We start from the raw sequence: 24,319 nt of genomic DNA, 5'->3' as shown, positions 1-24,319 counted from the left end.
AGGTAACCTCATCAGAAGTTCCTATGTAAAGGGATTCACACCCACAGGATGGATTACATTTAAAACTGTGTTTTTCTGGAGTACATAGCCCCAAGCCCCCCTGTAAAGGCTGTTACTTGTGCCTACTTAAATAACTGTGAGTGCCCTTTAGGTCAAAGTGAATGAGAACATAAGCTTCTGTAAGTGGTATAGGAAATATCAAACATTTCTGCTATTTCACCTTTCCAAACTGGAAAAGGGAGAAAATTTTTATTACTTTGAGCTTCTTGTGGATGATTTTCTGCTGTGCCTGCTTACCAGAGTTGTATTATTTACCTTGTTCAAAAAGATCTATCTGAATATTATTTCTCTCCTTAGAGTTGTAGTTGGATTTTTTTTTTCAATTTATCTTCAAAGAAACTTTAGATGACAGGAAAGTCATAAAGAAAGTATAGGAGATTCTCATATACCCAAGGCCCTTCCCCTTTTCCTCTCTCCCCTGTTAATAACAGTTTTACATGTGGATGACACATTTGTTACAATTGTACAAATATTGAGGCATTGCTACTAATCACGGTAAATGGTTTACATTCTGGTTTACATTTTGCACTGTATACTTTTATAGGTTTTACCCCCCCCCCCCACTCTAATCTGTATTTCAGTCCTCCATCCTGAGGACCCTGGGATGGCGATATCCACTCCACTTCTTAATTGAGAGGGGACTTAGATCCCACATGGCTGATGGATGGGTTTCTTCAGCTTTGTAGTTGGATATTAATTCAATGCTGTAGAATATATTGGTAAAGATTTCTGAAATTGCAGTGGAATGTTTCTCTAATCCCTCAAGTTTGTTAAGTACTTTATTATAATGTAGATTGTAATCTCCTATTTGGTAGAATAGATAAATGACTGCTAGGGATATTTTTCTCTTAATGACTACTAGGGATATTTTTCTCTTGCTGCAGAATTTCTATGTTAGAAAGCATTATATCCAGTTTTTCAGTCCTTTCCACATGCTGTAAGATCCTTAGGAAATGAGTAGAATGCTGTTTCCTCTCTTTCATAAGGCACTGAGCAAGACTCAGGTCACTGGGAGTCACAAGTAGAGGCCTTGAAGCTTTATAGGCAGATCCTTAGTTAGCTTTAACAGTACACACACACACGCATTCATGGCTATTAGAATCCACAGATGAGGCCATGATTCTGGCAAACATGCAGTCTTAGATTGTTTTGACCATTCAGTATAAATTGCTGATCAGCCGGCTTGTGGGTACTTTCAGGGGACAAATGGCAAGTGAACCTCTAGGCCATGAATGTTCACATCCCTTGGTTTATTCTTCTACATAGTGCTTAAGGTTCAGTTTTCTTCTGCTCAGCAAATGAAGTTTCCTGGTGATTTTTGTTTTGCATTTCTATTTTCCTCTGCTTTTTTTCATACTGAAGAATGTTTTTGTCTTTTTGTTTGTGAGGCAACGTCAAGTTGCAACCCTTGGAAATGATAGTGTATTTCTTCTTTCTGTAGCATTTTTGACACTATTGGCTGACAATTATTGTTTATTATATATTCGTGGCTTATGGAGGTGCTAAGCAACATAGAAACTATTCAGATCCAGTTAGGGGTACAAGATAGTGTAGTAATGATTACTTAGTCTAAAGGGATGTTATCTAATCTAGACTGGGGTTGGGTCTTTTCTAATTTGACCTGGGACTGGTAAAAAATGGGGTGTCCCTGGCTCATTATTTTTCACTGCCTGGTACTGTTTGACAGTTATCCTGTCTACTACTAAAGGACTAAAGGATCTGTTTTCTCTGATCATATCAGGAAAAGCACTTTTGAATTGTCCAAATGGCCCCTAAATTCAGGGAGAAAAATAAAAACCCACAACAACAAAACAGCAATAAAAACCCTAGCATTTGACATCCCAAAAGGCACCGTTTGCTTTCATTATAAACATTTTAGAAATTAAATTTTATTTCTTAACAAATATCAAGAAGTATTACCCAAACTTCTCAAATCATTCTTGGAATCAGTGTTCTGTTACCTCCCCTTCCCTCCCATCCTCTAAAAAGAGTGCGACTATTGTGCCTACTAACCATGAGGACCTTGAACCATAATATAGACTTAGCACACTGATGGAATCATACTCCAACAAGCACCACACAAATCTAGGAAAATAAATTTGTCTTATGTTCCAGTGAGTCACCAGCTAATAAGTCACATAGAACAGTTTCTGGAAACTAATGAAACACCGTATTTTATGAAGAGCATGGATTGCATCAGAGCCTTCCGGGAAGAGGCCATTCAGGTAATGCTGTCCTAGCCTGTCTTTTCTTTCTATGCAGCTGGCCACCCATCACAGGGGAGAGACATACAGCACCCCACCAACAAGAGGGGCTTTGGAAATAATTGTTCTTATTGCAGATAGCAATGAATGCCAAGAACAGTAGAAATGACTAAATTCATTTTACTGTAAGTGTAATTTCTGAGGAGAAGTGAAGATGGGTGTGTGGGATGTTTCATCCCCGAGAGTTATCCCTGGTTTTACAGTTACTACTTAGGGAACCAAGGAAATTTCCATTGTATTTTCTGGTGGCCCAGTCATTATTATAAAGGACAGGCTAACTATTTTAGGTCTAATTATTAGAAAGAATTTTATGAGGCAGGAGTAGGGATCTGAATGCCAGGGGTTAAAAAAAAAAGAACACTCAAAATTAGTTGTCCAGATTGTCCCCAAGATGTTGTGTGTGTTAGTTTTATTAAAAATTTTTACAAAACACTTAAAAAATCTCCCAAATTACTTGTAGGCTTTTGCACATCCAGCCAAGAGGTGAACAAGTTTAAATTGGAAGGTATATTTTAAAATAGGCACAATTGCCGTGCGTGTTACTTCTTGTATAGGTGCTTATAGCCGTTTAATATGGTTATGAATTCCAAATATACATATTGGATTATGTTTGTAATCTGGTCTGTATCTGGACATGATGGAGTTATGATTAGGACTTTGATTGGGCCACGTTATTAGGGTGTGGAGACCCCACCCCTTGGTGAGTGGGGACTCACAGAGAAAAGGCATGGCAAAAGACAGAGTGGGAGGGTTTTTGATGTTGGAGTTTTGATGTTGAAGTTTGTTGCTGAAGCTTTAAGCTGGAGGCCTGGGAAGTCAGCTCACAGAGAACACAGAAGCAAACCCCAGGAAGAGAGGAACACTGAACCCAGAGGAAGCAAGACCCTGGAAGAGAGGAATCCAGGGAGCCCGAACCCTGGCAGACGTCAGCAGCCATCTTGCTCCAACACATGAAAATAGACTTTGGCGAGGGAAGTAACTTATGCTTATGGCCTGGTATTTGTAAGCTCCTATCCCAGATAAATATCCTTTATAAAAACCAAACAATTTCTGATATTTTGCATCAGCACCCCTTTGGCTGACTAATACAGAATTTGGTTCCCAGGAGTGGGGAAGTGCTTTTGCAATTACTAAAATGTTGTAATGGTTTTATAAAATGAGTAAGGGATATTTTTTGGAGGAGTTGTGAGATGCTTGGAAGAAAAGACCTACAGTGGTTTGAAGAGACAGTTGATAGCAATATGGATGCTAAAGAGACCTTTTATGATGCCTTAGAAGTAAATGAGGGAAAACGGACTTGGCCCAGTGGTTAGGGCGTCTGTCTACCACATGGGAGGTCCGCGGTTCAAACCCCGGGCCTCCTTGACCCGTGTGGAGCTGGCCCGTGCGCAGTGCTGATGCGCGCAAGGAGTGCTGCGCCATGCAGGGGTGTCCCCCGCGTAGGGGAGCCCCATGCGCAAGGAGTGCACCCCGTAAGGAAAGCCGCCCAGCACGAAAGAGTGCAGCCTGCCCAGCAATGGTGCCGCCCACACTTCCGGTGCCGCTGATGACAGCAGAAGCAGACAAAGAAACAAGACGCAGCAAATAGACACAGAGAACAGACAACTGGGGAAGGGGGGGGGGAATTAAATAAATAAATAAATCTTTAAAAAAAAAAGAAGAAGTAAATGATGAAACTATTGTTAGAAACTGGAGGAAAGGCGATCCGTGTTTTAAAGTTGCAGAGAACTTAGCAAGATTAACTCCTGGTGTTTTATGGAAGGTAGAGTTTGAAAATGGTGAGCCTGGGCATTTAGCTGCAGAAATTTCCAAAGTAAACTGGGAGAATGCGGCTTGGCTTCTGTTAGCAGCTTATAGCAAAATGCTAGATGAGAGAGATATGCTGAGGACTGAACTGTCAGGTTCAAAGAAAACAGAAACCGATTCTGGAAATTCCAAGCCTCTGGAAATCAAGCTCCCAGAAGAAAGTGCCCCATTGGAGGACTTAACTAAACTTGGAATGTGCAAATCAGGATTGAAGATGCAGTTATCTCAGAAAGACTTGTGGAAAGTCTTACTGTCTTATGGCTTGGACCCCTGTTTCTTGCATGTTAAACCAACAAGGATTTTGAGAGAACTGTATGAACAAAACCACTGTCAGCTTGGACTAAAAGAGACATGGAAAGGAGAGATTGAAGAAACAGCTGTAAGAGGAAAACCATGGAAGCTGAGATCTGGAATAAAGACATCACCTTGGGCCAAGAGAGGAAACCCCACCTATGTGTACAGAGGGTGAGTTTGCACCAGCAGTTGAAGAGGATGGATGTTCCCACTAGATGTACTGGGAGAGTTTTGTCACCCCAGGGTACAGAGAAGGTGGAGCACACTCCCCAAGGATTATGGCAGTTAAGGTCAGTGCCCCACAGGTCTGAGAGGTGTGGACCTGTCCCCCGTGGATTAGGGAAGGCCAGGTGGTCAACTCGTTGCTTTGAGAGGGTTGAACCTGTATGCCAAAGATTAGAGGTAATGTTGTCTTCACATCACTGTGCTAGGGGGGTTAAGACTCTGATCCAAAGATTGGGTAAGGTATGACAATCACCTCAGCACTCTTGGAGAGAGAGGTCTGGAGCTTGGTTGACACCCAGATGCTTGATGAGGGTGGAACCAAGAAAATGGCCATTGGGCATTCCCACCCTTTCCAAAGAGAAGAAACCATCATCTTAAGAATGACTCCCAGATGGAAATCGAATGGAGGATGCCCTGCAGGTTTACTGAACTGTACAGGACCCATGACTCATATTTCCCTCCCAATTTCTCCTTATTGTAATGAAAATGTTTATCCCTTGTCTGTCCATTTGTGAATTGGAAAAAGATAAATTGTTTTGTAAGTTTCAGAGGTCTGTAGCAGACAGGACTTTGCCCTAAGACAAACTGTATTTCTTTAAATTGATTGTGATATGATTTAGTACTTGAATTGTTACTGATTTAAGGTTTTTTTTAAATATTGTAATGTCTTTTTGGAATTCAGAGGGTGGAGTATAGCAGTTTGATATAGTTATGAATTCTATGATATTGGATTATATTTGTAATCTGGTCTGTATCTGGGCATGATTGAGTTATGATTAGGGTTTTGATTGGGCCACATCATTAGGATGTTGAGACCCCACCCCTTGGTGGATGGGACTCACAGATAAAAGGCATGGCAAAAGACAGAGTTGGAGGGTGTTTGATGTTGGAGTTTTGATGTTGGAGTTTGATGCTGAAGCCTTAACCTGGAGCCCTGGGAAGTAAGCTTACAGAGGAAACAGAAGCAAGCCCCAGAAAGAGTAGAACCCTGAACCCAGAGAGAAGCAAGACCCTGGAAGAGAGGAACCCAGGAAGCCTGAACCCTGGCGGACGTCGGCAGCCATCTTGCTCCAACACGTGAAAATAGACTTTGGCGAGGGAAGTAACTTATGCTTATGGCCTTGTATCTGTAAGCTCCTACTCCAGATAAATATCCTTTATAAAAACCAAACAATTTCTGGTATTTTGCATCAGCATCCCTTTGGCTGACTAATAGAATGCTTCATAAATATTTGTCAAATGAATAAAAAATGAATGTTTGTATGGTTTATATGCTTATAACTATAAAGAAAGATAAGAAAATGAGAAAATTGTTAAAAATAGAGTAGAATAAAAGATTCAGAAGTAGATGACCCAAATACCCTACCGATAAAAAGTCAAAATTCTGGAAAAATAGAGGTAGGACAAGACTAAAGGCATCTCAGTTGGGTGGGAAAAAGATTTGGTTAGATGGAAAAAGTTAGTGAAAATTTTTTTTTCTAGCACTGACCCAGGCTACATGGAGTATCTGGTAATTCTTCTATGCACTCTTGTCACTATATGACCTTAAAAGTACCAGGTCACTGAGTTTCTTTAAAAAAAGTAAGGAAGCAAAAAAAGATAAGATGGCGGAAGATCAAAAAAAACCCAGACACCTATCAACCAGTTTTACTATATAGACCATTTTTGAACTGTAAGACTTTAAAAAAAAGAAAGAAAGATTTATAAGACGATTGGGAAAATGTGAATATTGACTGGTTATTTGAGGGATGTGATAATGGCACATGAATATGTTTTGTTTTGTTTTAAAAGGCCTCTGTCTTTTAAAAATGATATACTGAAATACTGATGAAAAAATGAGTTTTTTGCTGTTTTTGTTATTTTCTTTTTTAGAGAAGTTGTGGGTTTACAGAACAGTCATGCACAAAACACAGGATTCCTATACATCCCCCCCACACACACACATACCAGTTGCATTGGTGTGGAACGTTTGTTACTGACAATAGCATATTTTTATAGTTTTACTATTAATTAAAGTCCATGGTTTAATTTAGGTTCACTGCTTGTGTAGTTTATGACTGTGATTTGCTTTAAAACAGTCTAGAGGTTGTGGAGGAAGAGAAAGGTAGGGGAAGAGATGAAAAAGACAAACCAAGTTGATAAATGTTGAAGCTGGGTGATAGGTATATGAGCATTCATTAAACTTTTCTGGTTTTTTTTAGATAGTAAAAATTAAAAAACAAAACAAAATACCAGACCACTAAAAACACTGTATGGCTTTGTGAGGTGCTAGATCATCCATGTATGGAAGGATTTCTGGTTCCAAACAAATATAGCTCAGATTGAAAAGCCAGTTTCCCCTTTGCCGAAGAATATTTTATTTATTTATTTTCGCAAGGACAATGGGTTCAAAATATAGTATACTTTGGTCCAGGGATGAATTTGTTTTTGTATTTATTCTGACTTGCCTCCCTTTCTACCCCATGTCCCACCACAGTTTTCAGAAGAACAGCGCTTCAACAATTTCCTGAAAGCCCTTCGAGAGAAAGTGGAAATGAAACAATTAAATCATTTCTGGGAAATTGTCATTCAGGGTAAGATGTCTTTTGTCTTTTTCTCCAAATACTTGTGCTATTTTTCTTCTAAATATAAATTAACTGTAACTATACATTCTAAATACAAATTAAATTATATGATGTGTCATGTAGGGGCCTGATGATTTTGGATTCAAGATTCATTAAACTCAAAATTTTGCTTTAATCAGCAGAAATACAAAGTAGTAAATAATAGTAAACTTATAAGACCTGTCTTAAACTGCAGCAGGACCTGTTTCCAAGGTTGTATCTTTCTGTTTGTTAAATGAAGAAGCTGTGCTTGCAAACATTGGCCCTTTTTTCAGATTCTTAGGTCATCCATTCCTGCTGGATCCCCAGCTCTTTCATTGATCTCACCCACTTTTGCCCTCTTGCTGCTAATCCTTCATTAACATGTTCCTGGGCTTCCCCTACCAGTAGACCAGCATATTCATGCACCAAAGCCCCTCGGTGTCCCACTAGTTAGCAGTGACCAACTCAAATGAAACCCAGAAAGAAGGCAACACACATTCTTGCAATGTTAGTCTTAAGGCATGATTTCTTTCATGCCCTTTGTCCATTTTTTTTTTTCAAACCATGACTTGATTTTCTTTCAGAACCTACGTATATTGCTAAAAATATATACTTGAAAACAATGGATGTTGAAAAGAAATTATGAAATTTTTCACTTTTACTAGGGCCAAAAATTAGTTTCCACTTGTCTTTTTGTGCAAAGTCTGTAAAAAAGTTGTTGAATACCTATTTATCCTTCTTCCAATGGGTAGCTTTTCATCATACATCACACAGGTAACCATTTCCCTGACAGTTAATTTTTCAGCCCTTTAACTTCTACACCAGAGAGCAAAAGCAATTAGAATAGGTAGTGAATGGGGCTTACTCAAATCGCTTTTATGTCTCTGCTTTCTGACCCAGTAGAAGAAAGAGATTGGTTTTGGTATTTATTGAATGCCTCCAGCATATTATTTGCTGAAAAGACACTTACAGGACATACACAAGATACATATTTTCTGAGCACTTCTAGCCTTTTGAGAGAATACCCAAGACCTGTGCCATTTTCTGATACAAATGGATGTTAAATGCATGTGCTTTTCTAAAAATGTATCATGTGTCAGTCACTTCCTCAGTCCACTTCAGGAAGAAGAGAAACTAAAATAGAGGGTAGTTTTTTTCTATCCTTGATTTGCTCTCATTGAACTAAAATTGATACATTGTGTTAAATGATAGACATGCTCAATGTAAAAGATGTTTCCTCCCAACCTTAGTCCTCCTGCCGTTCCATCAATAGCTGGTAACACTACTGCCAGTCAAAATATTTACAGATTCCCTTATTGGGTATCTGATGGGTTTGGACAAAAGAATGCATTCATTCATTCATCTTATTTATTGAGCCTCTGCTGTGTACCACTTTGAGTGGAAATTAAAGATGACTAAAATCTAGTACCTGCCCTCAAGAAAATTGTCTATTAGTAGAGATAAAATATGTACAAATAGTTATACAAGGTAGGATATGATGAGAGCCATCTCAAAGGGATAGACAAAGTGATCTGAGAATTCTTACGTTGAAGAGATTCTTTTATCTCTCAAATTGATTCAAGGAAGGCTTATGGACCAGGTGGCATTTGACATGTGGCATTTATTTTGTACAAGCAAAACTAGGAGAAAGGTAATATAAGGTGGAAGGAACAATATAAATTAAGAAACTCAACAGCTCAGTGATATAGCACCAATGTTTTTTAAAGTGGCTGGTGTGAAGGTGGGAGGTGGTGCAATGCAGAGAAAAAATGGGATTAGGATTGATTCATTGTATTTGGATTTTATTTTGTGAATTACTTTTTAGATGGAATTACTCTGATCACCAAAGATGAAGCCTCGGGAAGCACTGTCACAGCTGAGGAAGCCCAAAAGGTATTGAGGGATAAGTCCTTGTCTTTAGATGAACTACTCCAGTGAGCATTCCTTTACTGATGGCCATTCTTCCTTGAAGAAGTTAAATTTTAAGGATAACAAAATTGGCATCCATTCTTTAGTCAACAGGCAAATTGCTTCAGTGTCAATATCCTCATGGGAGAAATTGTGGTCGTACTCAGTTTTCCAGGCCATGGTTATGTTTCTAGAATGTACTCATAATCTCTAGAGCTACTGAAGTTCACAGTACATACAAAGCTTAGCCTAGGCCCTGGTAAAGGCTATGAAAGCTGTCTTGCCCAATGATTTCCAATTTGTCATCTAGGGTACTATTTTTAAAGTACTGATGACAGGTGGCCCCCCACCCCCACCCCCAGAGATTCTGTTGGTCTGAGATGGGTCCTGGGCATCGCTTTGTTTTTTGTGTTTTTAAAGCCCCTCAGGTGATTGTAATGAATAGCAAGATAGAGAACTGCTGGTATTCTAGCATAAGGGACATCTAGATGTTTTTAGTAAAAGACCCCTTGTATGCAAACCTGATGACTTTTTAATGACACAAATAGTGAGGCGAGTGTCTCCCTATTTGGTATTGGAGTATTAAGTCTGATTCAGCTTTGAGTCAATTATATGTGGCTACATGTTCAGTAATCCCTCATTATGCCTCAGGTTTGATGTGAACTTTTAGTGAAATTAAATTTAATAACTCAGAGATACATAGCGAATTACATTCAGCTTCATTACAGTCACTGATTGATCCAGTTTTGCTAGCACAATACCAGGGCAGCTGTCGGTTATATACTAAGCCCCTACTATATGGGAGAACTGTGCCAGATGACAAGATACCTCCCTGCCCTCTAGAAACTCAAAGCAGTTATAGTTTAGCATAGTGAATGCCATTGCTGAGGAAATGAAGAATCAAAATGTGACTGTACACACACTGAGAGTTTAGTCTGGGGCTGACAGACAGGAAACTGTTAGGAAAATGGAGGAAATAAGGCTGGAAATGTTCATTAAAATTATAAAATACCTTGAATTTTCAACTGAAGGCATTTGGCAGAAATCATAGTATTGTATGGAAGATAAGTTAGTCAGAATATACAAAAAATTTTATTACATACTTTCTGGCATAAGGATTTTATTCAAGAATAGATAGGGTCCCTGCTTTTAAGGAGTAAGAACCTAGAATTTTAGAAGCATGCTCTGAGATGGTGTTTATTATCTAAAAAGAAGTTTCATGGTGACTGTACCATCTTTTGCCACAATCAGTACTGAGTACCATGAGCATAAATATGTCATTCAACTGCTTGGCTTTTTTCTGTTTGTCACTATACAGTGGCATCATAATATTTTCCTCTTGAACTGGGATAAAAACTTATCAATTGTTTTTTGCTAAACAAGTAAAACAAATCAAGACAAATTACTTAATTTGAGTCATTCTTGCATTTTTATCATCCAGGTGGGAGTTGAGTACGTATTATAGTTTTTGGAGGAGGAGGGGAGAACTGATCTAGAAAAGGTAGCTTTTCCTCCCTAGCAATACCTCTTTAATCAAAGGTGTCACAGCTAAGTGAATACACAATGTTAGAGAGAAAAAGAAATCTACGAAAGGACATACTGTGTCAGGCTTGTTCTATGGTGCAGATACATTGTCTTTGCAGTGTAAGGGAACAGAGCCTCAGCTCTGTGTTAGTGTCTGCTGGTTAAGCTATAGAGAGAAATTGTAGTTAATGACTAGGTATGAAGTGGTATGCTTAGATGATTCTAATATAATCAGAACTAACTTGAGTTTGTTGACGTATAAGACAACTCTGGAGACTTTACCTTCTTTGAGTAGGAAGAGGGCAGAGTGAAAGGAGTAGAGAAAGTCTCCTCCCTACCCCTCCCCACATTGGTTGCCTTATTTTTTTTTTTAAGCTACTGCTTTTTGAGGCCAGTGTTTTCATATCCAAGGCATGGGGAGCATGCTTCCAGTACTACAAACAAAACCTGATGTTACTGCCATGGCAGATTAGAAACTAGAAAATTCAGCTAAAATGTGCTGAGTGCCAACTTACACTAGATACTTGGATATATAGACTCATAGCCTCCAAAAAAGTATGCTGCACATTAACCTTGCAGATGTTTTTGCCATCTAGAAAACATCATTTTCTGTTTGCACATTCACCAGTGCTCTAGCCTATTTAATATTTATTCCAAATATCTATAGAACGTTTTTATTTTTAAGGAACATTTACATTATATAATGTTCACATAAAACAATTTATTGGTCATACCCAGATAGAGGTAGAAAACAATGGAAAGAAAACTTTATATATCTGGCTCTAGAACAAATTGCCCAGTACTATCTGTGCCATGCTCACAGCAAGCCCTTAAGAATTGGCAGGAGTATGAACTAGCATCCCTGTTGCCTCTGGGAAGCCAAACCCCAGAGAGGTTAAGTGGGTTTACACTGTGAGCACTCAGAAGCGACATGAGGATTAAAATATTGGTTCTTGGGCACTGCACTGGACCTTCATTCCTTAATGGATTAACTATTATAAATGGGATCTGAGAACAGCAATCTCTAAAGTACAGTGGTCCCTATCTGCTTCATCTGAACAAATGTCTCTCTGGCCTAGAGCCGGGGGGTAGTTTGCCAGTAGTTCTGATTTACCTTCAGTGCATACTCTTAGCAGGTCTGACTTGCAAGATTATGCTTTTGTATCTTCTTTGCTATTACATGAATACTTTATTTTGTTTTTCAGAATGAAAACTGATCCTTTGTATTAAAAATGTTTTTAAATGGCATTTGCTGATTTTTGGAGAAAATTATAGAAGTGAGAGTATTCATACAGTTCATTAGGGGGAGAATTGCTGAGTGAGATTCTGGCTCAAAGAAGCTGATTTCTTATCGCTTTAATAGTGGAGACATGCTTTAGCTATTGCTCTTAGCCAAGTTAAGGAAGTGTAATCACTTTTGACCATGCACTGAGATATTCATTTACATTGCCTTCAAAGCAAGTGTTAAGTTTGGTCATTTCCTAAATAATCATTTAAGTAAACTGGACTATGATCAGAGAGATTGAATGACAGTCCTCACCATCTAAGATAATAAGATATTAATATCTTAAGATATTAGGAATATCTTAAATTCTATCAAGATATTTACTGTAAGTTATTTAAAGTTAGCAAGCTGTCACATTCTTGTGATTAAATTTTGATAGTTTGAAGGGAAATAATTATCCAGGGGTGCTCATTTTAAATAAAATTAAACTATAACTTGACATTGCACATTATGTTAAGAGAAACTGTTTCCCTACAGTGTGCTCTAGAAATGTGTGGATTTCATGATTCTTTTAAGAAATAATAGGTAACTCAGTCCTGCTGCAGAAATAGAAGTTCTTTCATAATATGTTTAGATGGTTGACTCTGATTTCATTTTGAAACCTAAGCATAACTATTACCCCTCTTTTATACTCATTTTTTATTGCCATTACAACCTGTCAATTAATTCTGTCACTTAACTTTATCTATTTCCAGTTGGTATTGTTAGACATGCCCTTAGCATTTGATATTTGGTAAAGTCTTTGTGCAGCCCTTGAGTGTCCCTCATCTGTCAGTTCATTCTCACTGCACATCTCTGTGGAGGGTAGGAGGAGGCACCACTGTTCATCCTGGCCCTTTATAGGAGCATCTAGAAAGCAGTTTGCTGTATTATTTATTTATTTATTTTAAAGGGTAAATTTTTAAATTTTTGTTTCTTTCCCCTTCTCTGCCCCCCCAATTGTCTGCTTTCTGTGTCCATTCACTGTGTGTTCTTCTGTGTCCGCTTGTATTCTCGTCAGCAGCACCCAGAATCCGTGTCTTGTTTCGTTGCGTCATCTTGCTGTGTCAGCTCTCCGTGAGTGCGGCACCACTTGTCTGCTTGTATTCTCGTCAGCAGCACCCAGAATCCATGTCTTGTTTTGTTGGATCATCTTGCTGTGTCAGCTCTCCGAGTGTGCAGCACCACTCCTGGGTAGGCTGCACTTTTTTTGCTCTGGGTGGCTCTCCTAACGGTGCACTCCTTGCACATGGGGCTCCCCTACACAAGGTCATCCCTGCGTGGCACGGCACTCCTTGAGTGCATCAGCACTGCACATGGGCCAGCTCATCACACGGGTCAAGAGTCCCTGGGTTTGAACCTTGGACCTCCCATGTGGTAGGCAGATGCCCTATCTGTTGAGCCAAATCCGCTTCCCACAGTTTGCTTTAAGTAACCTGGACTTGGTGTGAGAGGTCAGGATAGGCTGAGTTTTCACTTGAAATTTATCCTCTAACAAGAAACTTTTTATTTTTTTAATTTTTAAAAATTTCTTCTTGCTAACTTGTGTTATGGTTAAAGCAATGATTGTCAACCAGGGGTGATTTTGTTCCCTGCAAATGGGGTCATTCCACAGTGTGTGAAGACACTTTTAGTGGTCACATCTGGGATGTGAATAGAAGTCGTGGGTGTCGCTAAACATCCTACAGTTTATGAGACAGAAATACCTGGCCCAGAATGTGAATAATATTATTGTGGCGAAACATTGGAGTAGAAGAATTTAAAAAAGCCAAAACCTTAAGATAGAAGACATTAGGGTAAGTTGTATAGAAGGATCCTAATAATCCTCTAGCTGAGTTTCATTAAAGCTGTGAACGATTATGAGGAAGACTGAGATGTGAAACAGATAAAGATAGCACTCCTCAGTTGATGGGCAGTGGGAATGGCAAATTGGGATTACCCATGCCCATGGGACTCTGAAGACCTCCTCAGGACTTCAGGAAACAGAACTTGAAAAATACTTGCACCTAAACTCCTTATTTTATAGACAAGGAAACTTAGGAACTGAGAAGTAAAATGACATTCCTGAAATTTCATAGTAAGTTGCTGGCCTAGAATCCAGTTCTGCTGACACCCCATCCTTACCCTCAGCCCTCTATTCTTTTTATTCCATATAGAGAACCCCGAGGTGAAAGGGGATTTATTCTCATGGCTTTGTAGTATGTTTCTCGCAGGATTACAAAAGGCTGAGCTATGCCTAAATAATCATTTAATATAGGCTTTATAGGGATGGTGATGGGGGTGAGAAGCATATTTTTAGCACTTGTTTTCCTTGTATCTACCAAATCTAGCCCTTTTTACTGTTGGTGATGTTTATTGATTTCCCACCTTATCATCATAGATTCTCAGAGCTTAGAGAGCTGGTCATTTTACTGATGCCATGTAAAGAGGTGAACTAGACAAGCCCAGTGTCTCATAGCAAGTTAATGGCTAGCAGAATTAACTGAACTCCAGTTCCCTGCACTGCTGCTACAGCCATCTTTCTACCACATTTTATTGCCACCTTTCCGTGCCTGCCCCTTATAATGCCAACAGCCCCATCTGCCTAAACAACGGATGCTCACACTCCTTCTTTCAAGAGAGCACACAGTTTTGTGTGTGTCTGTAAGAGATCACCAAAGCCCTGTGAACGTTCCTAAGATAAAGTTGAAGAATCTTTTCTTGAGAACATTTTTTTCCTAACCCACTGACCTCTGTTGGGCCCTGTATTAGACAGCCAAAGGGGTGCTGATGCAAAATACCAGAAATCTGTTGATTTATAAAGGGTATTTATTTGGGGTAGAGGCTTACAGTTACCAGGCCACAAGGCATACATTACTTCTCACCAAATTCTGTTGCCACATGTTGGGGCAAAATGAATGCCGACATCTGCCAAGAGTTCAGGCTTCTTGGGTTCCTCTTTTCCCAGGGCTCCATTTCTCTGGGCTCAGCTGCTGTGCTCTCTGCACAAGGACTACTGTAGACTATAAGGCGAACAGCTCTGTCTCTGTCCCCGGGACTTCTGCCATGTCTAAGGAACCGACTCTGTTCCTCTGTGTTCTTCTCCTGTGTGTTCACTTCCCGGGCTACAGCTCAAAACTCCCAACTCTGTCTTTTGCCATGTCTTTCCCTACTGACATGGCCCAATCAAAGTCCTGATCATAATTTAATCAGGTAAAAATGATACCTCTGACAGACCAGTTTACAAGCATAACCCAGTAACTATTTTTGGAATTTATGAACAATGCCAAACTGCTATAGGCCCCATGATGTTTTCCTTTGCTCTTTTTTGCTTTCCTCTTCTGCTTTACATCTCCTATGTGTTATTTTATATGCTATTACAAGAAAGGCAATAATGAAAACAGTTTTCTTTGTTTAGAACTTGATACTTTTTAAGATGCAATTTTTAAATTATTTATTGAGGTTCAATCACAAGTCCTAAATGCAACTTGATGAATTTTTACACATGCATATACCTATGTACTTACTACCAAGATCAAAATATAGAACATTTCCATCATTTCAGAAATTCTCTGATACTCTTTGCAGTCAAAACCCCTTGCCCCCCCAGGTAATCTCTACTCTGTTTTCTGTCACTCTAGTTTGTGTATTCTTCATCTTAATGTAGATGGAACCATACCTTTTGTGTTTCATCCATGTTATATAGTTGTTCATTCCTTAGCTATGTAGTATTCCCTCTTATTATTATCCCACAATTTATTCATCCATTCTCTTGATGGGGGACATTTGATTGTTTCTAAATTTTGGCTATTATGAATAAAGATGTTATGTATATTCTTACAAGTTTTTTGATGAGCATATGCACAGATTTTTAAAAAATATATATTTCTAAGAGTTAGAACATAAAACTTAGAGTACCACAAAGCATTTCTGCACACTTTATTTCATCTGAGACTCATCACAACTCCATGAGGTAGATTGCCTAAGTAACAGTTGTCATACTTTATTTTTGAAGAAAATTAGTTATAGAAAGGTCGAGTGGCTTGCCCAGGGTAATGAGAAATGGACAGAGCTAAGGTTATAGTTCTGCTCTCCCACACTAGAGTGCATGATTTCACTGCTGTATTATATTGACTTTATAGCATAAAGTAAACTACGGGTGGCATTAAAGAAACCCAAATGTATCTGATTTTTAGGCAAAACACATGCAAACAGATTTTTGTTCTTCCTGTTGCTTTTATACGTTTGGACTGTGGGTGATTCTTGGGAGCCATGTGCTTCTGGTTTGGGGATTGGTAAATGTCTGAGCACTGGCTGAATGTTATTTTTTAGTCTGATGGAGTATTGGATGGGGTATTTCTGTACAGAGATTTTTGGGGTTTTTTAGGATATAGTTATTTATTTTCCCCACCCCCTCATTATTTGCACTTGCTGTGTCTGTTCATCTTCCTTTTTTTTTTTTAAGAGGCACAGGGCAGGAACTGAACACCAGACCTCCCATGTGGGAAGGAAGTGCCAATTCTGCTCCCCCTACTTTGTTGTGGCTCTCATTATGTTTTCCTCCATGTGTCTCTTGTTGCATCAGCTTGCTATCTTGCTCATCTTCTTTAGGAGGCACCAGGAACTGAACCTGGATCCCCCCATGTGGTAGGTGGGAGCTCATTCGCTTGAACCACATGTGCTTTCCATGTACAGAGGTTATTTATTCCATTTTTGTATTGCTGTCTGTGACTGCATTTCAGTAGACTTGAAAAGTAATAGTTTAGCCATTTCATTAAGGTCTCCAGGGTAGGAGGCTCTTTCTTGGTAACCCCAAATAATGAGAGTGTTTGGCGGAAGGAGGAGTGTGTCAGCCATGCATGCTTTCTATTCTCCACTTTTTGAACATATTGTAGAGGCAAGGAACCCAAGAAAAGATGAAAGTTGACTCCTACCCCTTTTTGCTGTGTTCAGAGAATCTTTTATTGAGAAAGCAGGGCTATCATTGAATTCTCTGCTTTATCTGTAGCTTCCCAGGCACTGCACAGTCTGGAAATTACTTGCAGTTAAAAACTTTGATGATGAAGAGTGATACGTGTAAGAAATCAGTCTTGCCTGAGGCTTTGGAAAGGATAATGGATGGCAGCCCAGCTTTCAGCCATAATTTACTTGCACAGAAATGTGAAGCAGATCTGTCTGGAAAATCAGTTGCAGATGTTTAGCACTGATGGAAATGGAGGTGTCAGTTTGCTGCTGCTCCTCTCATCCTAGGAAATTGGCCTAGTCTCAGAGATGTGCTATTTGTGTTTAATTGTGTATACCATGGTCATAATGCATACAAGCATCTTATTGATCTTATAATTGTAATATAAAAGTAGCTTTTCAGATGGGGAAGGAATGGGAATTGAAGCTTTTAGAGGGTACGTGCAAAAAACAGGGATTTTCTGGATTCATCAATAAGTACTTATTAGGTGTCAGGCTACAGACACCTAATTATCACTCCATCTAGTGATAACAGAGTAGACTTAGACCCACTGAGCCCATTTGATTTGTCATATGTTTGGAAGGTACTAGTCATTTGTGGCGCCACGGAGGTTTATGGCAGGACTCAACTCTTTTTTTTTTTTTTTCAAGGAGGTACTTGGGTATTATACCTGGAACCTCATACATGTGACATAGGTGCCCAACCACGGAGCTACACCAGCTCCGCAGAACTCAACTCTTTTTATTCTCTTTACCCTGTGTATTAGCCAAAGGAGTGATGATGCAAAATACCAGAAATCAGTTGGTTTTTACATAGGGTATTTATCTGGGGTAGGAGCTTACTGATACCAGGCCATCGCATAAGTTACTTCCCACGCCAAAGTCTATTTTCACGTGTTGGAACAATATGGCTGCCAATATCTGTGACGGTTCAGGCTTCCTGGGTTCCTCCTTTCTAGGGTCTTGCTTCTCTCTGGGTTCAGGGTTCCTCTCTTCCTGGAGCTTGCTTCTCTTTCCTCTGTGAGCTTGCTTCCTGGGACTCCAGCTTAAGGCTTTAGCATCAGACTCCAACATCAAAACTCCAGCATCAAAAACCCTCAGCTCTATCCTTTGCCATGCCTTTTATCTGTGAGTCCCCACCCACCAAGGGGTGGGTGGTCCAGTCAAAGCCCTAATCCTAACTTAATCACACCCAGGTACAGAGCAGATTACAAACATAATCCAATATTGATTTTTGGAATTCATAGCCATATCAAACTGCTATACTCCATCCTCTGAATTCCAAAAGACATTACAATATTTAAAAAAATACTTTATTTATTTATTTATTTTTAAAGATTTATTTATTTATTTCTCTCTCCTTCACCCCCACCCCGGTTGTCTGTTCTGTGTCTATTTGCTGCATCTTCTTTGTCCGCTTCTGTTGTCAGCGGCATGGCAATCTGTGTTTCTTGTTGCGTCATCTTGTGTCAGCTCTCCTTGTGTGCGGTGCCATTCCTGGGCAGGCTGCACTTTCTTTCATGCTGGGCGGCCCTCCTTACGGGGTGCACTCCTTGTGCGTGGGGCTCCCCTACGCGGGAGACACCCCTGCGTGGCACAGCACTCCATGCACGCATTAGCACTGTGCATGGGCCAGCTGCACACGGGTCAAGGAGGCCCGGGGTGTGAACCGCGGACTTCCCATGTGGTAGACAGACGCCGTAACCACTGGGCCAAGTAACCACTGGGCCAAGTTCGCTGCCTCAAAAAAATACTTTAAATCAGTAACAATGCAGGTACTATATCATATCACAATCAATTTAAAGAAATAGTTTGTCTTAGGGCAAAGTCCTGTCTGCTATAGACCTCTGAAATTTACAAAACAATTTATCTGTTTCCAATACACAAATCGACAGATAAGGGACAAACATTTTCATTACAAAAAGGAGAAAATGGAAAGAAAACATGAGTCACAGGTCCTCTACAGTTCAGTAAACCTGCAGGGCATCCTCCATTGGATTTTGGACTGAGAGTCATTCTTAAGATGATGGTTTCTTCTCCTTGTGCCTTATGGGAACCCACCCTTTCCACATACTTGCCCAACAACCATTTTCTTGGTTCTACCCTCATCAAGCTTCTGGATGTCGACCAAGCTCCAGACCTCTCCTTCCAAGAGTGTTGGGGTGATTGCCACACCTTACCCAATCTTTGGGTTAGAGTATGAGCCCCCCTAGTACAGTGACGTGAAGACAGCATTTCCCCAAACCTTTGGCATACAGGCTTAACCCACTCAGAGCAACGAGTTGATCACCTGGCCTTCCCTAGCCTTTGGCATGCAGGCTCAAGCCTCTCAGAGCAATGAGTTGACCACCTGGCCTTCCCTAATCCATGGGGGACAGGTCCACCCCTCTCAGACCTTTGGGGCACTGACCTTAACCATCATAATCCTTAGGGAGTGTGCTCCACCCTCTCTGCACCCTGGGGCAGCAAAACTCTCCCAGAACATTGGGTAGGAGCATCCACCCTCTTCAACTGCTGGTGCAAACTCACCCTCTGTACACATAGGTGGGGTTTCCTCTCTTGGCCCAAGGTGATGTCTTTATTCCAGATCTCAGCTTCCATGGTTTTTCTCTTACAGCTGTTTCTTCAATCTCTCCTTTCCATGTCTCTTTTAGTCCAAGCTGACAATGGTTTTGTTCATACAGTTCTCTCAAAATCCTTGTTGGTTTAACATGCAAGAAACAGGGGTCCAAGCCATAAGACAGTAAGACTTTCCACAAGTCTTTCTGAGATAACTGCATCTTCAATCCTGATTTGCACGTTCCAAGTTTAGTTAAGTCCTCCAATGGGGCACTTTCTTCTGGGAGCTTGATTTCCAGAGACTTGGAATTTCCAGAATCGGTTTCTGTTTTCTTTGAACCTGACAGTTCAGTCCTCAGCATATCTCTCTCATCTAGCATTTTGCTATAAGCTGCTAACAGAAGCCAAGCCGCATTCTCCCAGTTTACTTTGGAAATTTCTGCAGCTAAATGCCCAGGCTCACCATTTTCAAACTCTACCTTCCATAAAACACCAGGAGTTAATCTTGCTAAGTTCTCTGCAACTTTAAAACACAGATCACCTTTCCTCCAGTTTCTAACAATAGTTTCATCATTTACTTCTAAGGCATCTTAAAAGGTCTCTTTAGCATCCATATTGCTATCAACTGTCTCTTCAAAGTACTGTAGGTCTTTTCTTCCTAGCATTTCACAATTCGTCCAAACAATACCCCTTACCCATTTATAAAGCCATTCCAACATTTTGGTAATTGCAAAAGCACTACCCCACTCCTGGTACCAAATTCTGTATTAGTCAGCCAAAGGGGGTGCTGATGCAAAATACCAGAAATCAGTTGGTTTTTATAAAGGGTATTTATTTGGGGGTAGGAGCTTACAAATACCAGGCCATAAAGCATAGGTTACTTCCCACACCAAAGTCTATTTTCACATGTTGGAGCAAAAAGCCTGTGATGTCTGCCAGGGTTCAGGCTTCCTGGGTTCCTTCTTTCTAGGGTCTTGCTTCTCCCTGGGTCCAGGGTTCCTCTCTTCCCAGGGCTTGCTTCTCTTTCCTCTGTGAGCTTACTTCCCAGGGCTCCAGCTTAAGCCTTCAGCATGAAACTCCAACATCAAAAACCTTCAACTCTGTCTTTTGCCATGCCTTTTATCTGTGAGTTCCCACCCACCAAGGGGTGGGACTCAGTGCCCTAATGACATGGCCCAGTCAAAGCCTTAATCCTAACTTATTCACACCCAGGAACAGACCAGATTACAAACAGAATCCAATATCTGTTTTTGGAATTCATAACCATATCAAACTGCTATACCCTGACTGGATAAGTCTTATCTTCTAGCCATATATTCTATATTCATATAGCAATTACTGATAATGAGTAGGAGAGGAACAAAATTAAAGAATTTTTAAATAGTGCTAATGTTTCAGAGAACTATAAATTAAGATTAATTTGACAGTCTAGGGTAGAGCAGAGTTTAGTATTTAGACAAATGATAAGTAAATACATGGATTAGTTATCTGTATTTGCCCTTTTGATATGTTTATTAATAGTCAACCAGAATAATTATATACAGAAGCTAATTACAGTTCTTTTCCAGATTATACTGCCCATTGCTAGGATTTTCTGTCTCTTGTACCACTGAGCCAGCCCTGAACATGGTCCAGCTTAGGGTCACCTATGGAAAGATCCATAAATGTCCTTAGAAGATAAATTCCCTTAAGCTCTCAGTCAAAATTGAGGTAATGAATGGTATGGTAGTTTTGAATGAGGAAGAAGTCCACAAGGGAGGTGAAATCCAAAAAACAAACCATCATGGCCACATCCACAGTACTGACACTGCCAGTGTCCCAGTTCTACAGATGAGGCCTTCTCTCTTGCCATTTTGTAGTGTGTGTGTGATGTTTTGTACATGAGGAATGGAAGGACATGTAGAGCCTGCTTCCTGATATTTGCACGCAGCCTAATATTTAAAGGGTGCCATATTTGCATTTATTTATAGGCCTTTGGTTTCAAAGGCTTCACTTGTATCCACTGTTCCATAAAAATAATAGGACCACCTAGGGACACCATGTCTCTCCATTTTTCCCTGTTGAGTGGAAACCACTGTAGGCAAGTAGAGGTGGCCTGGCCTGGAAGGTGTGCTCGCTGCCTACACACTCCATGGACACTGACCTCAAGGAACGCTAACAGGGAGAGTGTGCTGTCTTCCTGGCACTCCCCACCTTCCCTTTACAAGCATCCGCTCCTGCAGCCTTGTCTCTGCCAACCATGATGATTTTGCTACTATTCTAAATACTTTTGCTACCAGAAGATTCCTTCTAGCTATTATGTAGATAGTAGTGGGTAGAGGTGGGTAGAGCAGTTACCACATGCCTTGGTGGAAGAGTCCCCACTGTTTCCTCTCAGAGGGACAGGATGGAAGACAAAGTGCTTGGATTGTTTTCTAGGGCACAGACAACCATTTTTTACTATTAGAGAAGTTGTGGGTTTACAGAAAAATCATGTATAAAATACAAAGTTCCCATATACTGTCTTATTATTTAACACCTTGCATTGATGTGGTACGTTTGCTACAATTCATGAAAGAACATTGTTATAACTATACTTTTTTAAACTAGAGCATCGTTTACAATAGGGTTCGCTGTTTGTGTTGTACAGGCCTATGTTTTGTTTTGTTTTTAATCTTTATTCTGGTAACATCTACAACCTAAAAGTTCTCCTTTTAATCATATTCACATTTATAATTCAGTGCTGTTAAATACATTTGCAGTGTTGTGCTATCCATCACCACCACGCATTACCAAAACTTTACAATCAACCCATGTGGAAACTCTGTACAATTCACTATCATTTTAAAATCTGAGTTTGAGTCCTAGATCCTTGCAGATTATAGGCCCCTTCCTTTTTGATATTATCTGTCTTCCTTTTAGAGGCTTCAGGTCTAGAACCACTGATGCTGAACAGAGGAGTACACTCAAAACATTCTCATCCATTTTCATATTTTTACAAAATGTCTACACAAACTGAAGGATTTCCAGAAAAGGAAATTAAGGAATCTCCCAAGCCTTTCCCTTTGTTTCTCATCTCTTTCAAGAAGTCCTTCCTCTTTTTTGTCCTCAATGGAATTGAAAGAATAGCTGATTATTAAGTTCAGAGGCTTGAAACCATGCTAGTGTTCCCTTCCAAAAAAATTCAAGACATACTGGTTTGGGGTATTTGCTTTCTTAATATCAGAAGCCACCTTGTCTCCTGTGGACATAGAGATGGAAAGTGCCTGTCTGAGGCCCCTGCACGTACTCACTGTCTTGAGCAATGCCATTTCCTCTCCCTCCACAGGAAGTTGATTGTTGAGTATGATCTACTGAACTTGAGAATTGGACCTCTCAAATTTAGAATGAGGTGAAGGAGAATGTGTCCAAATGATATTTCTTTGGTGTCATTTGCAACAAAACATTGCAAGCAAGTCTTCTAAGGTTTGCCTCTGGCAATGCTAGCAGATTGTTCCCTCCATCAGAAGAGGTGAAAGCATCATTTGGTGTCATGACTGACTTTCTATTCATTTACAGTTTCTGGCCCCCAAAGAAAAACCAGATGAAGATGCAGCCAGAGTTGAAGAAGGTGGTGATGTGGATGATTTAGTAAGTACTCCCTAATACCTGCCACGTGCTCTGATGATTGAAATCATCTGCTGTAAACACAGCCACAAAGACTACTTATTGCAGTCTTCTTTTTTGTGTTTTAATTTCTAACACAGCAGAAGCTCCCTACACTATTATTTATTGCCATTATCAATTTAATCAGATAGGTAATTTGATAATGGAAATTCCTGTGCTTGGTGGTTTCAATTACATTGTTCATTCAGATTAATCCATTGAAGGGCTAAAATAGAGCTAAAGAGTCTGTTCCTTTAGTTGCAAAATGTTATAATTTACTGAAATTGCCCTTAACCAAAAATAAGCAATACAACATGCAATTTGTGTGGGTTGACCAATAAAAACAGCCTTTAAACAGCTTAATTCTTAAATGTTCTCAATTAACTTAATATAAACAGACTAGACTGATAAGCATTTCAGGATTTCTGGACCTCGTTCCTCACATCATGAATGCCTATGACGCTGCATAAGTAGTGACTTTTGTATCCAGCTTTCATGTTTGGAAGCTTTCTGCCTTTAAGCCTTGCATGTCAACTGAACAGCAAAAACTGCATACTATGCTTGCAGCCTTTTATTAGAGAAGCTCTTAGCATTGAGATGAGGAGCTACTTGGAATTTAACTCTTAAAACAGTCAGCAGTGGGAAGGTGTGCATGTCCAAGCATGGCTACCAAGGAAGAGAACCATTTTCATTAAAGCTTATCTCACCAGAGAAGCAGGGGTCTGAAGATGGCTTGATTCCTTTCTAAATATGTTGTTCTTATTTCCAGCTGGATATGATCTAGGTCATGGAATGTGTGGGGGATCAAAGAGAGCTGAGCTGTGCTGTCATGGCTGCAGTGCTGGGAGTTCCATAAAGAACAGCGTGGAGGAGCCCATTCAAGGGAAAGCAGGAAGTCTGGAGAGAGTCTGCAGATTCTGTAGAAGTGAATCTCACCCAGTTCTCTGTGGAATGAATATCTGCATATATATTAAAAGGGATGATTTATTTTGATGTCATAAAGGTTTATAAAGAGCCATTGTTATTTTCTGATCTTTTGTGGTCATTGATCTCAGTATATTCTATTACATACTTTGAAGTTTCTGGAAAACAGATTTTAGCCCAACCTGGTATAGCGGAAGTGAGGATTGCGGCCCTCGTGAAGTCATAACTGTAATTCTGAACCACTGTGTAGTCATTGGTGAGTTTTCTCAGTCCCTCCTAGGAGTCCTTCATCTGATCTTCCAACAGCAGTCACAACTTACACTGATCAAGTGGATGGAATT

The 24,319-nt window shown here is 39.9% G+C and overlaps 1 protein-coding gene across 2 annotated transcripts in view; it reads left to right on the top strand.

Moving 5' to 3' along the window:
- XRCC5 (X-ray repair cross complementing 5) overlaps positions 1–24,086 on the top strand; it is a 96,040-nt gene extending 71,954 nt beyond the window's left edge. For both annotated transcript variants that reach the window (XM_071216133.1, XM_004478686.2), the window contains 5 exons: positions 2,176–2,285; positions 7,126–7,222; positions 9,060–9,127; positions 22,968–23,039; positions 23,824–24,086. In XM_071216133.1, the coding sequence (XP_071072234.1) occupies positions 2,176–2,285; positions 7,126–7,222; positions 9,060–9,127; positions 22,968–23,039; positions 23,824–23,838 (362 nt within the window). In that variant the 3' untranslated portion in view covers positions 23,839–24,086. The remainder of the gene's footprint in view (positions 1–2,175; positions 2,286–7,125; positions 7,223–9,059; positions 9,128–22,967; positions 23,040–23,823) is intronic.
- Positions 24,087–24,319: the final 233 nt, after the last annotated feature.

Source organism: Dasypus novemcinctus, chromosome 7 (genome assembly GCF_030445035.2).
Source record: "Dasypus novemcinctus isolate mDasNov1 chromosome 7, mDasNov1.1.hap2, whole genome shotgun sequence".
In the NCBI taxonomy this organism is placed as follows: domain Eukaryota; kingdom Metazoa; phylum Chordata; class Mammalia; order Cingulata; family Dasypodidae; genus Dasypus; species Dasypus novemcinctus.
This window is presented reverse-complemented; position numbering and strand designations above follow the sequence as displayed.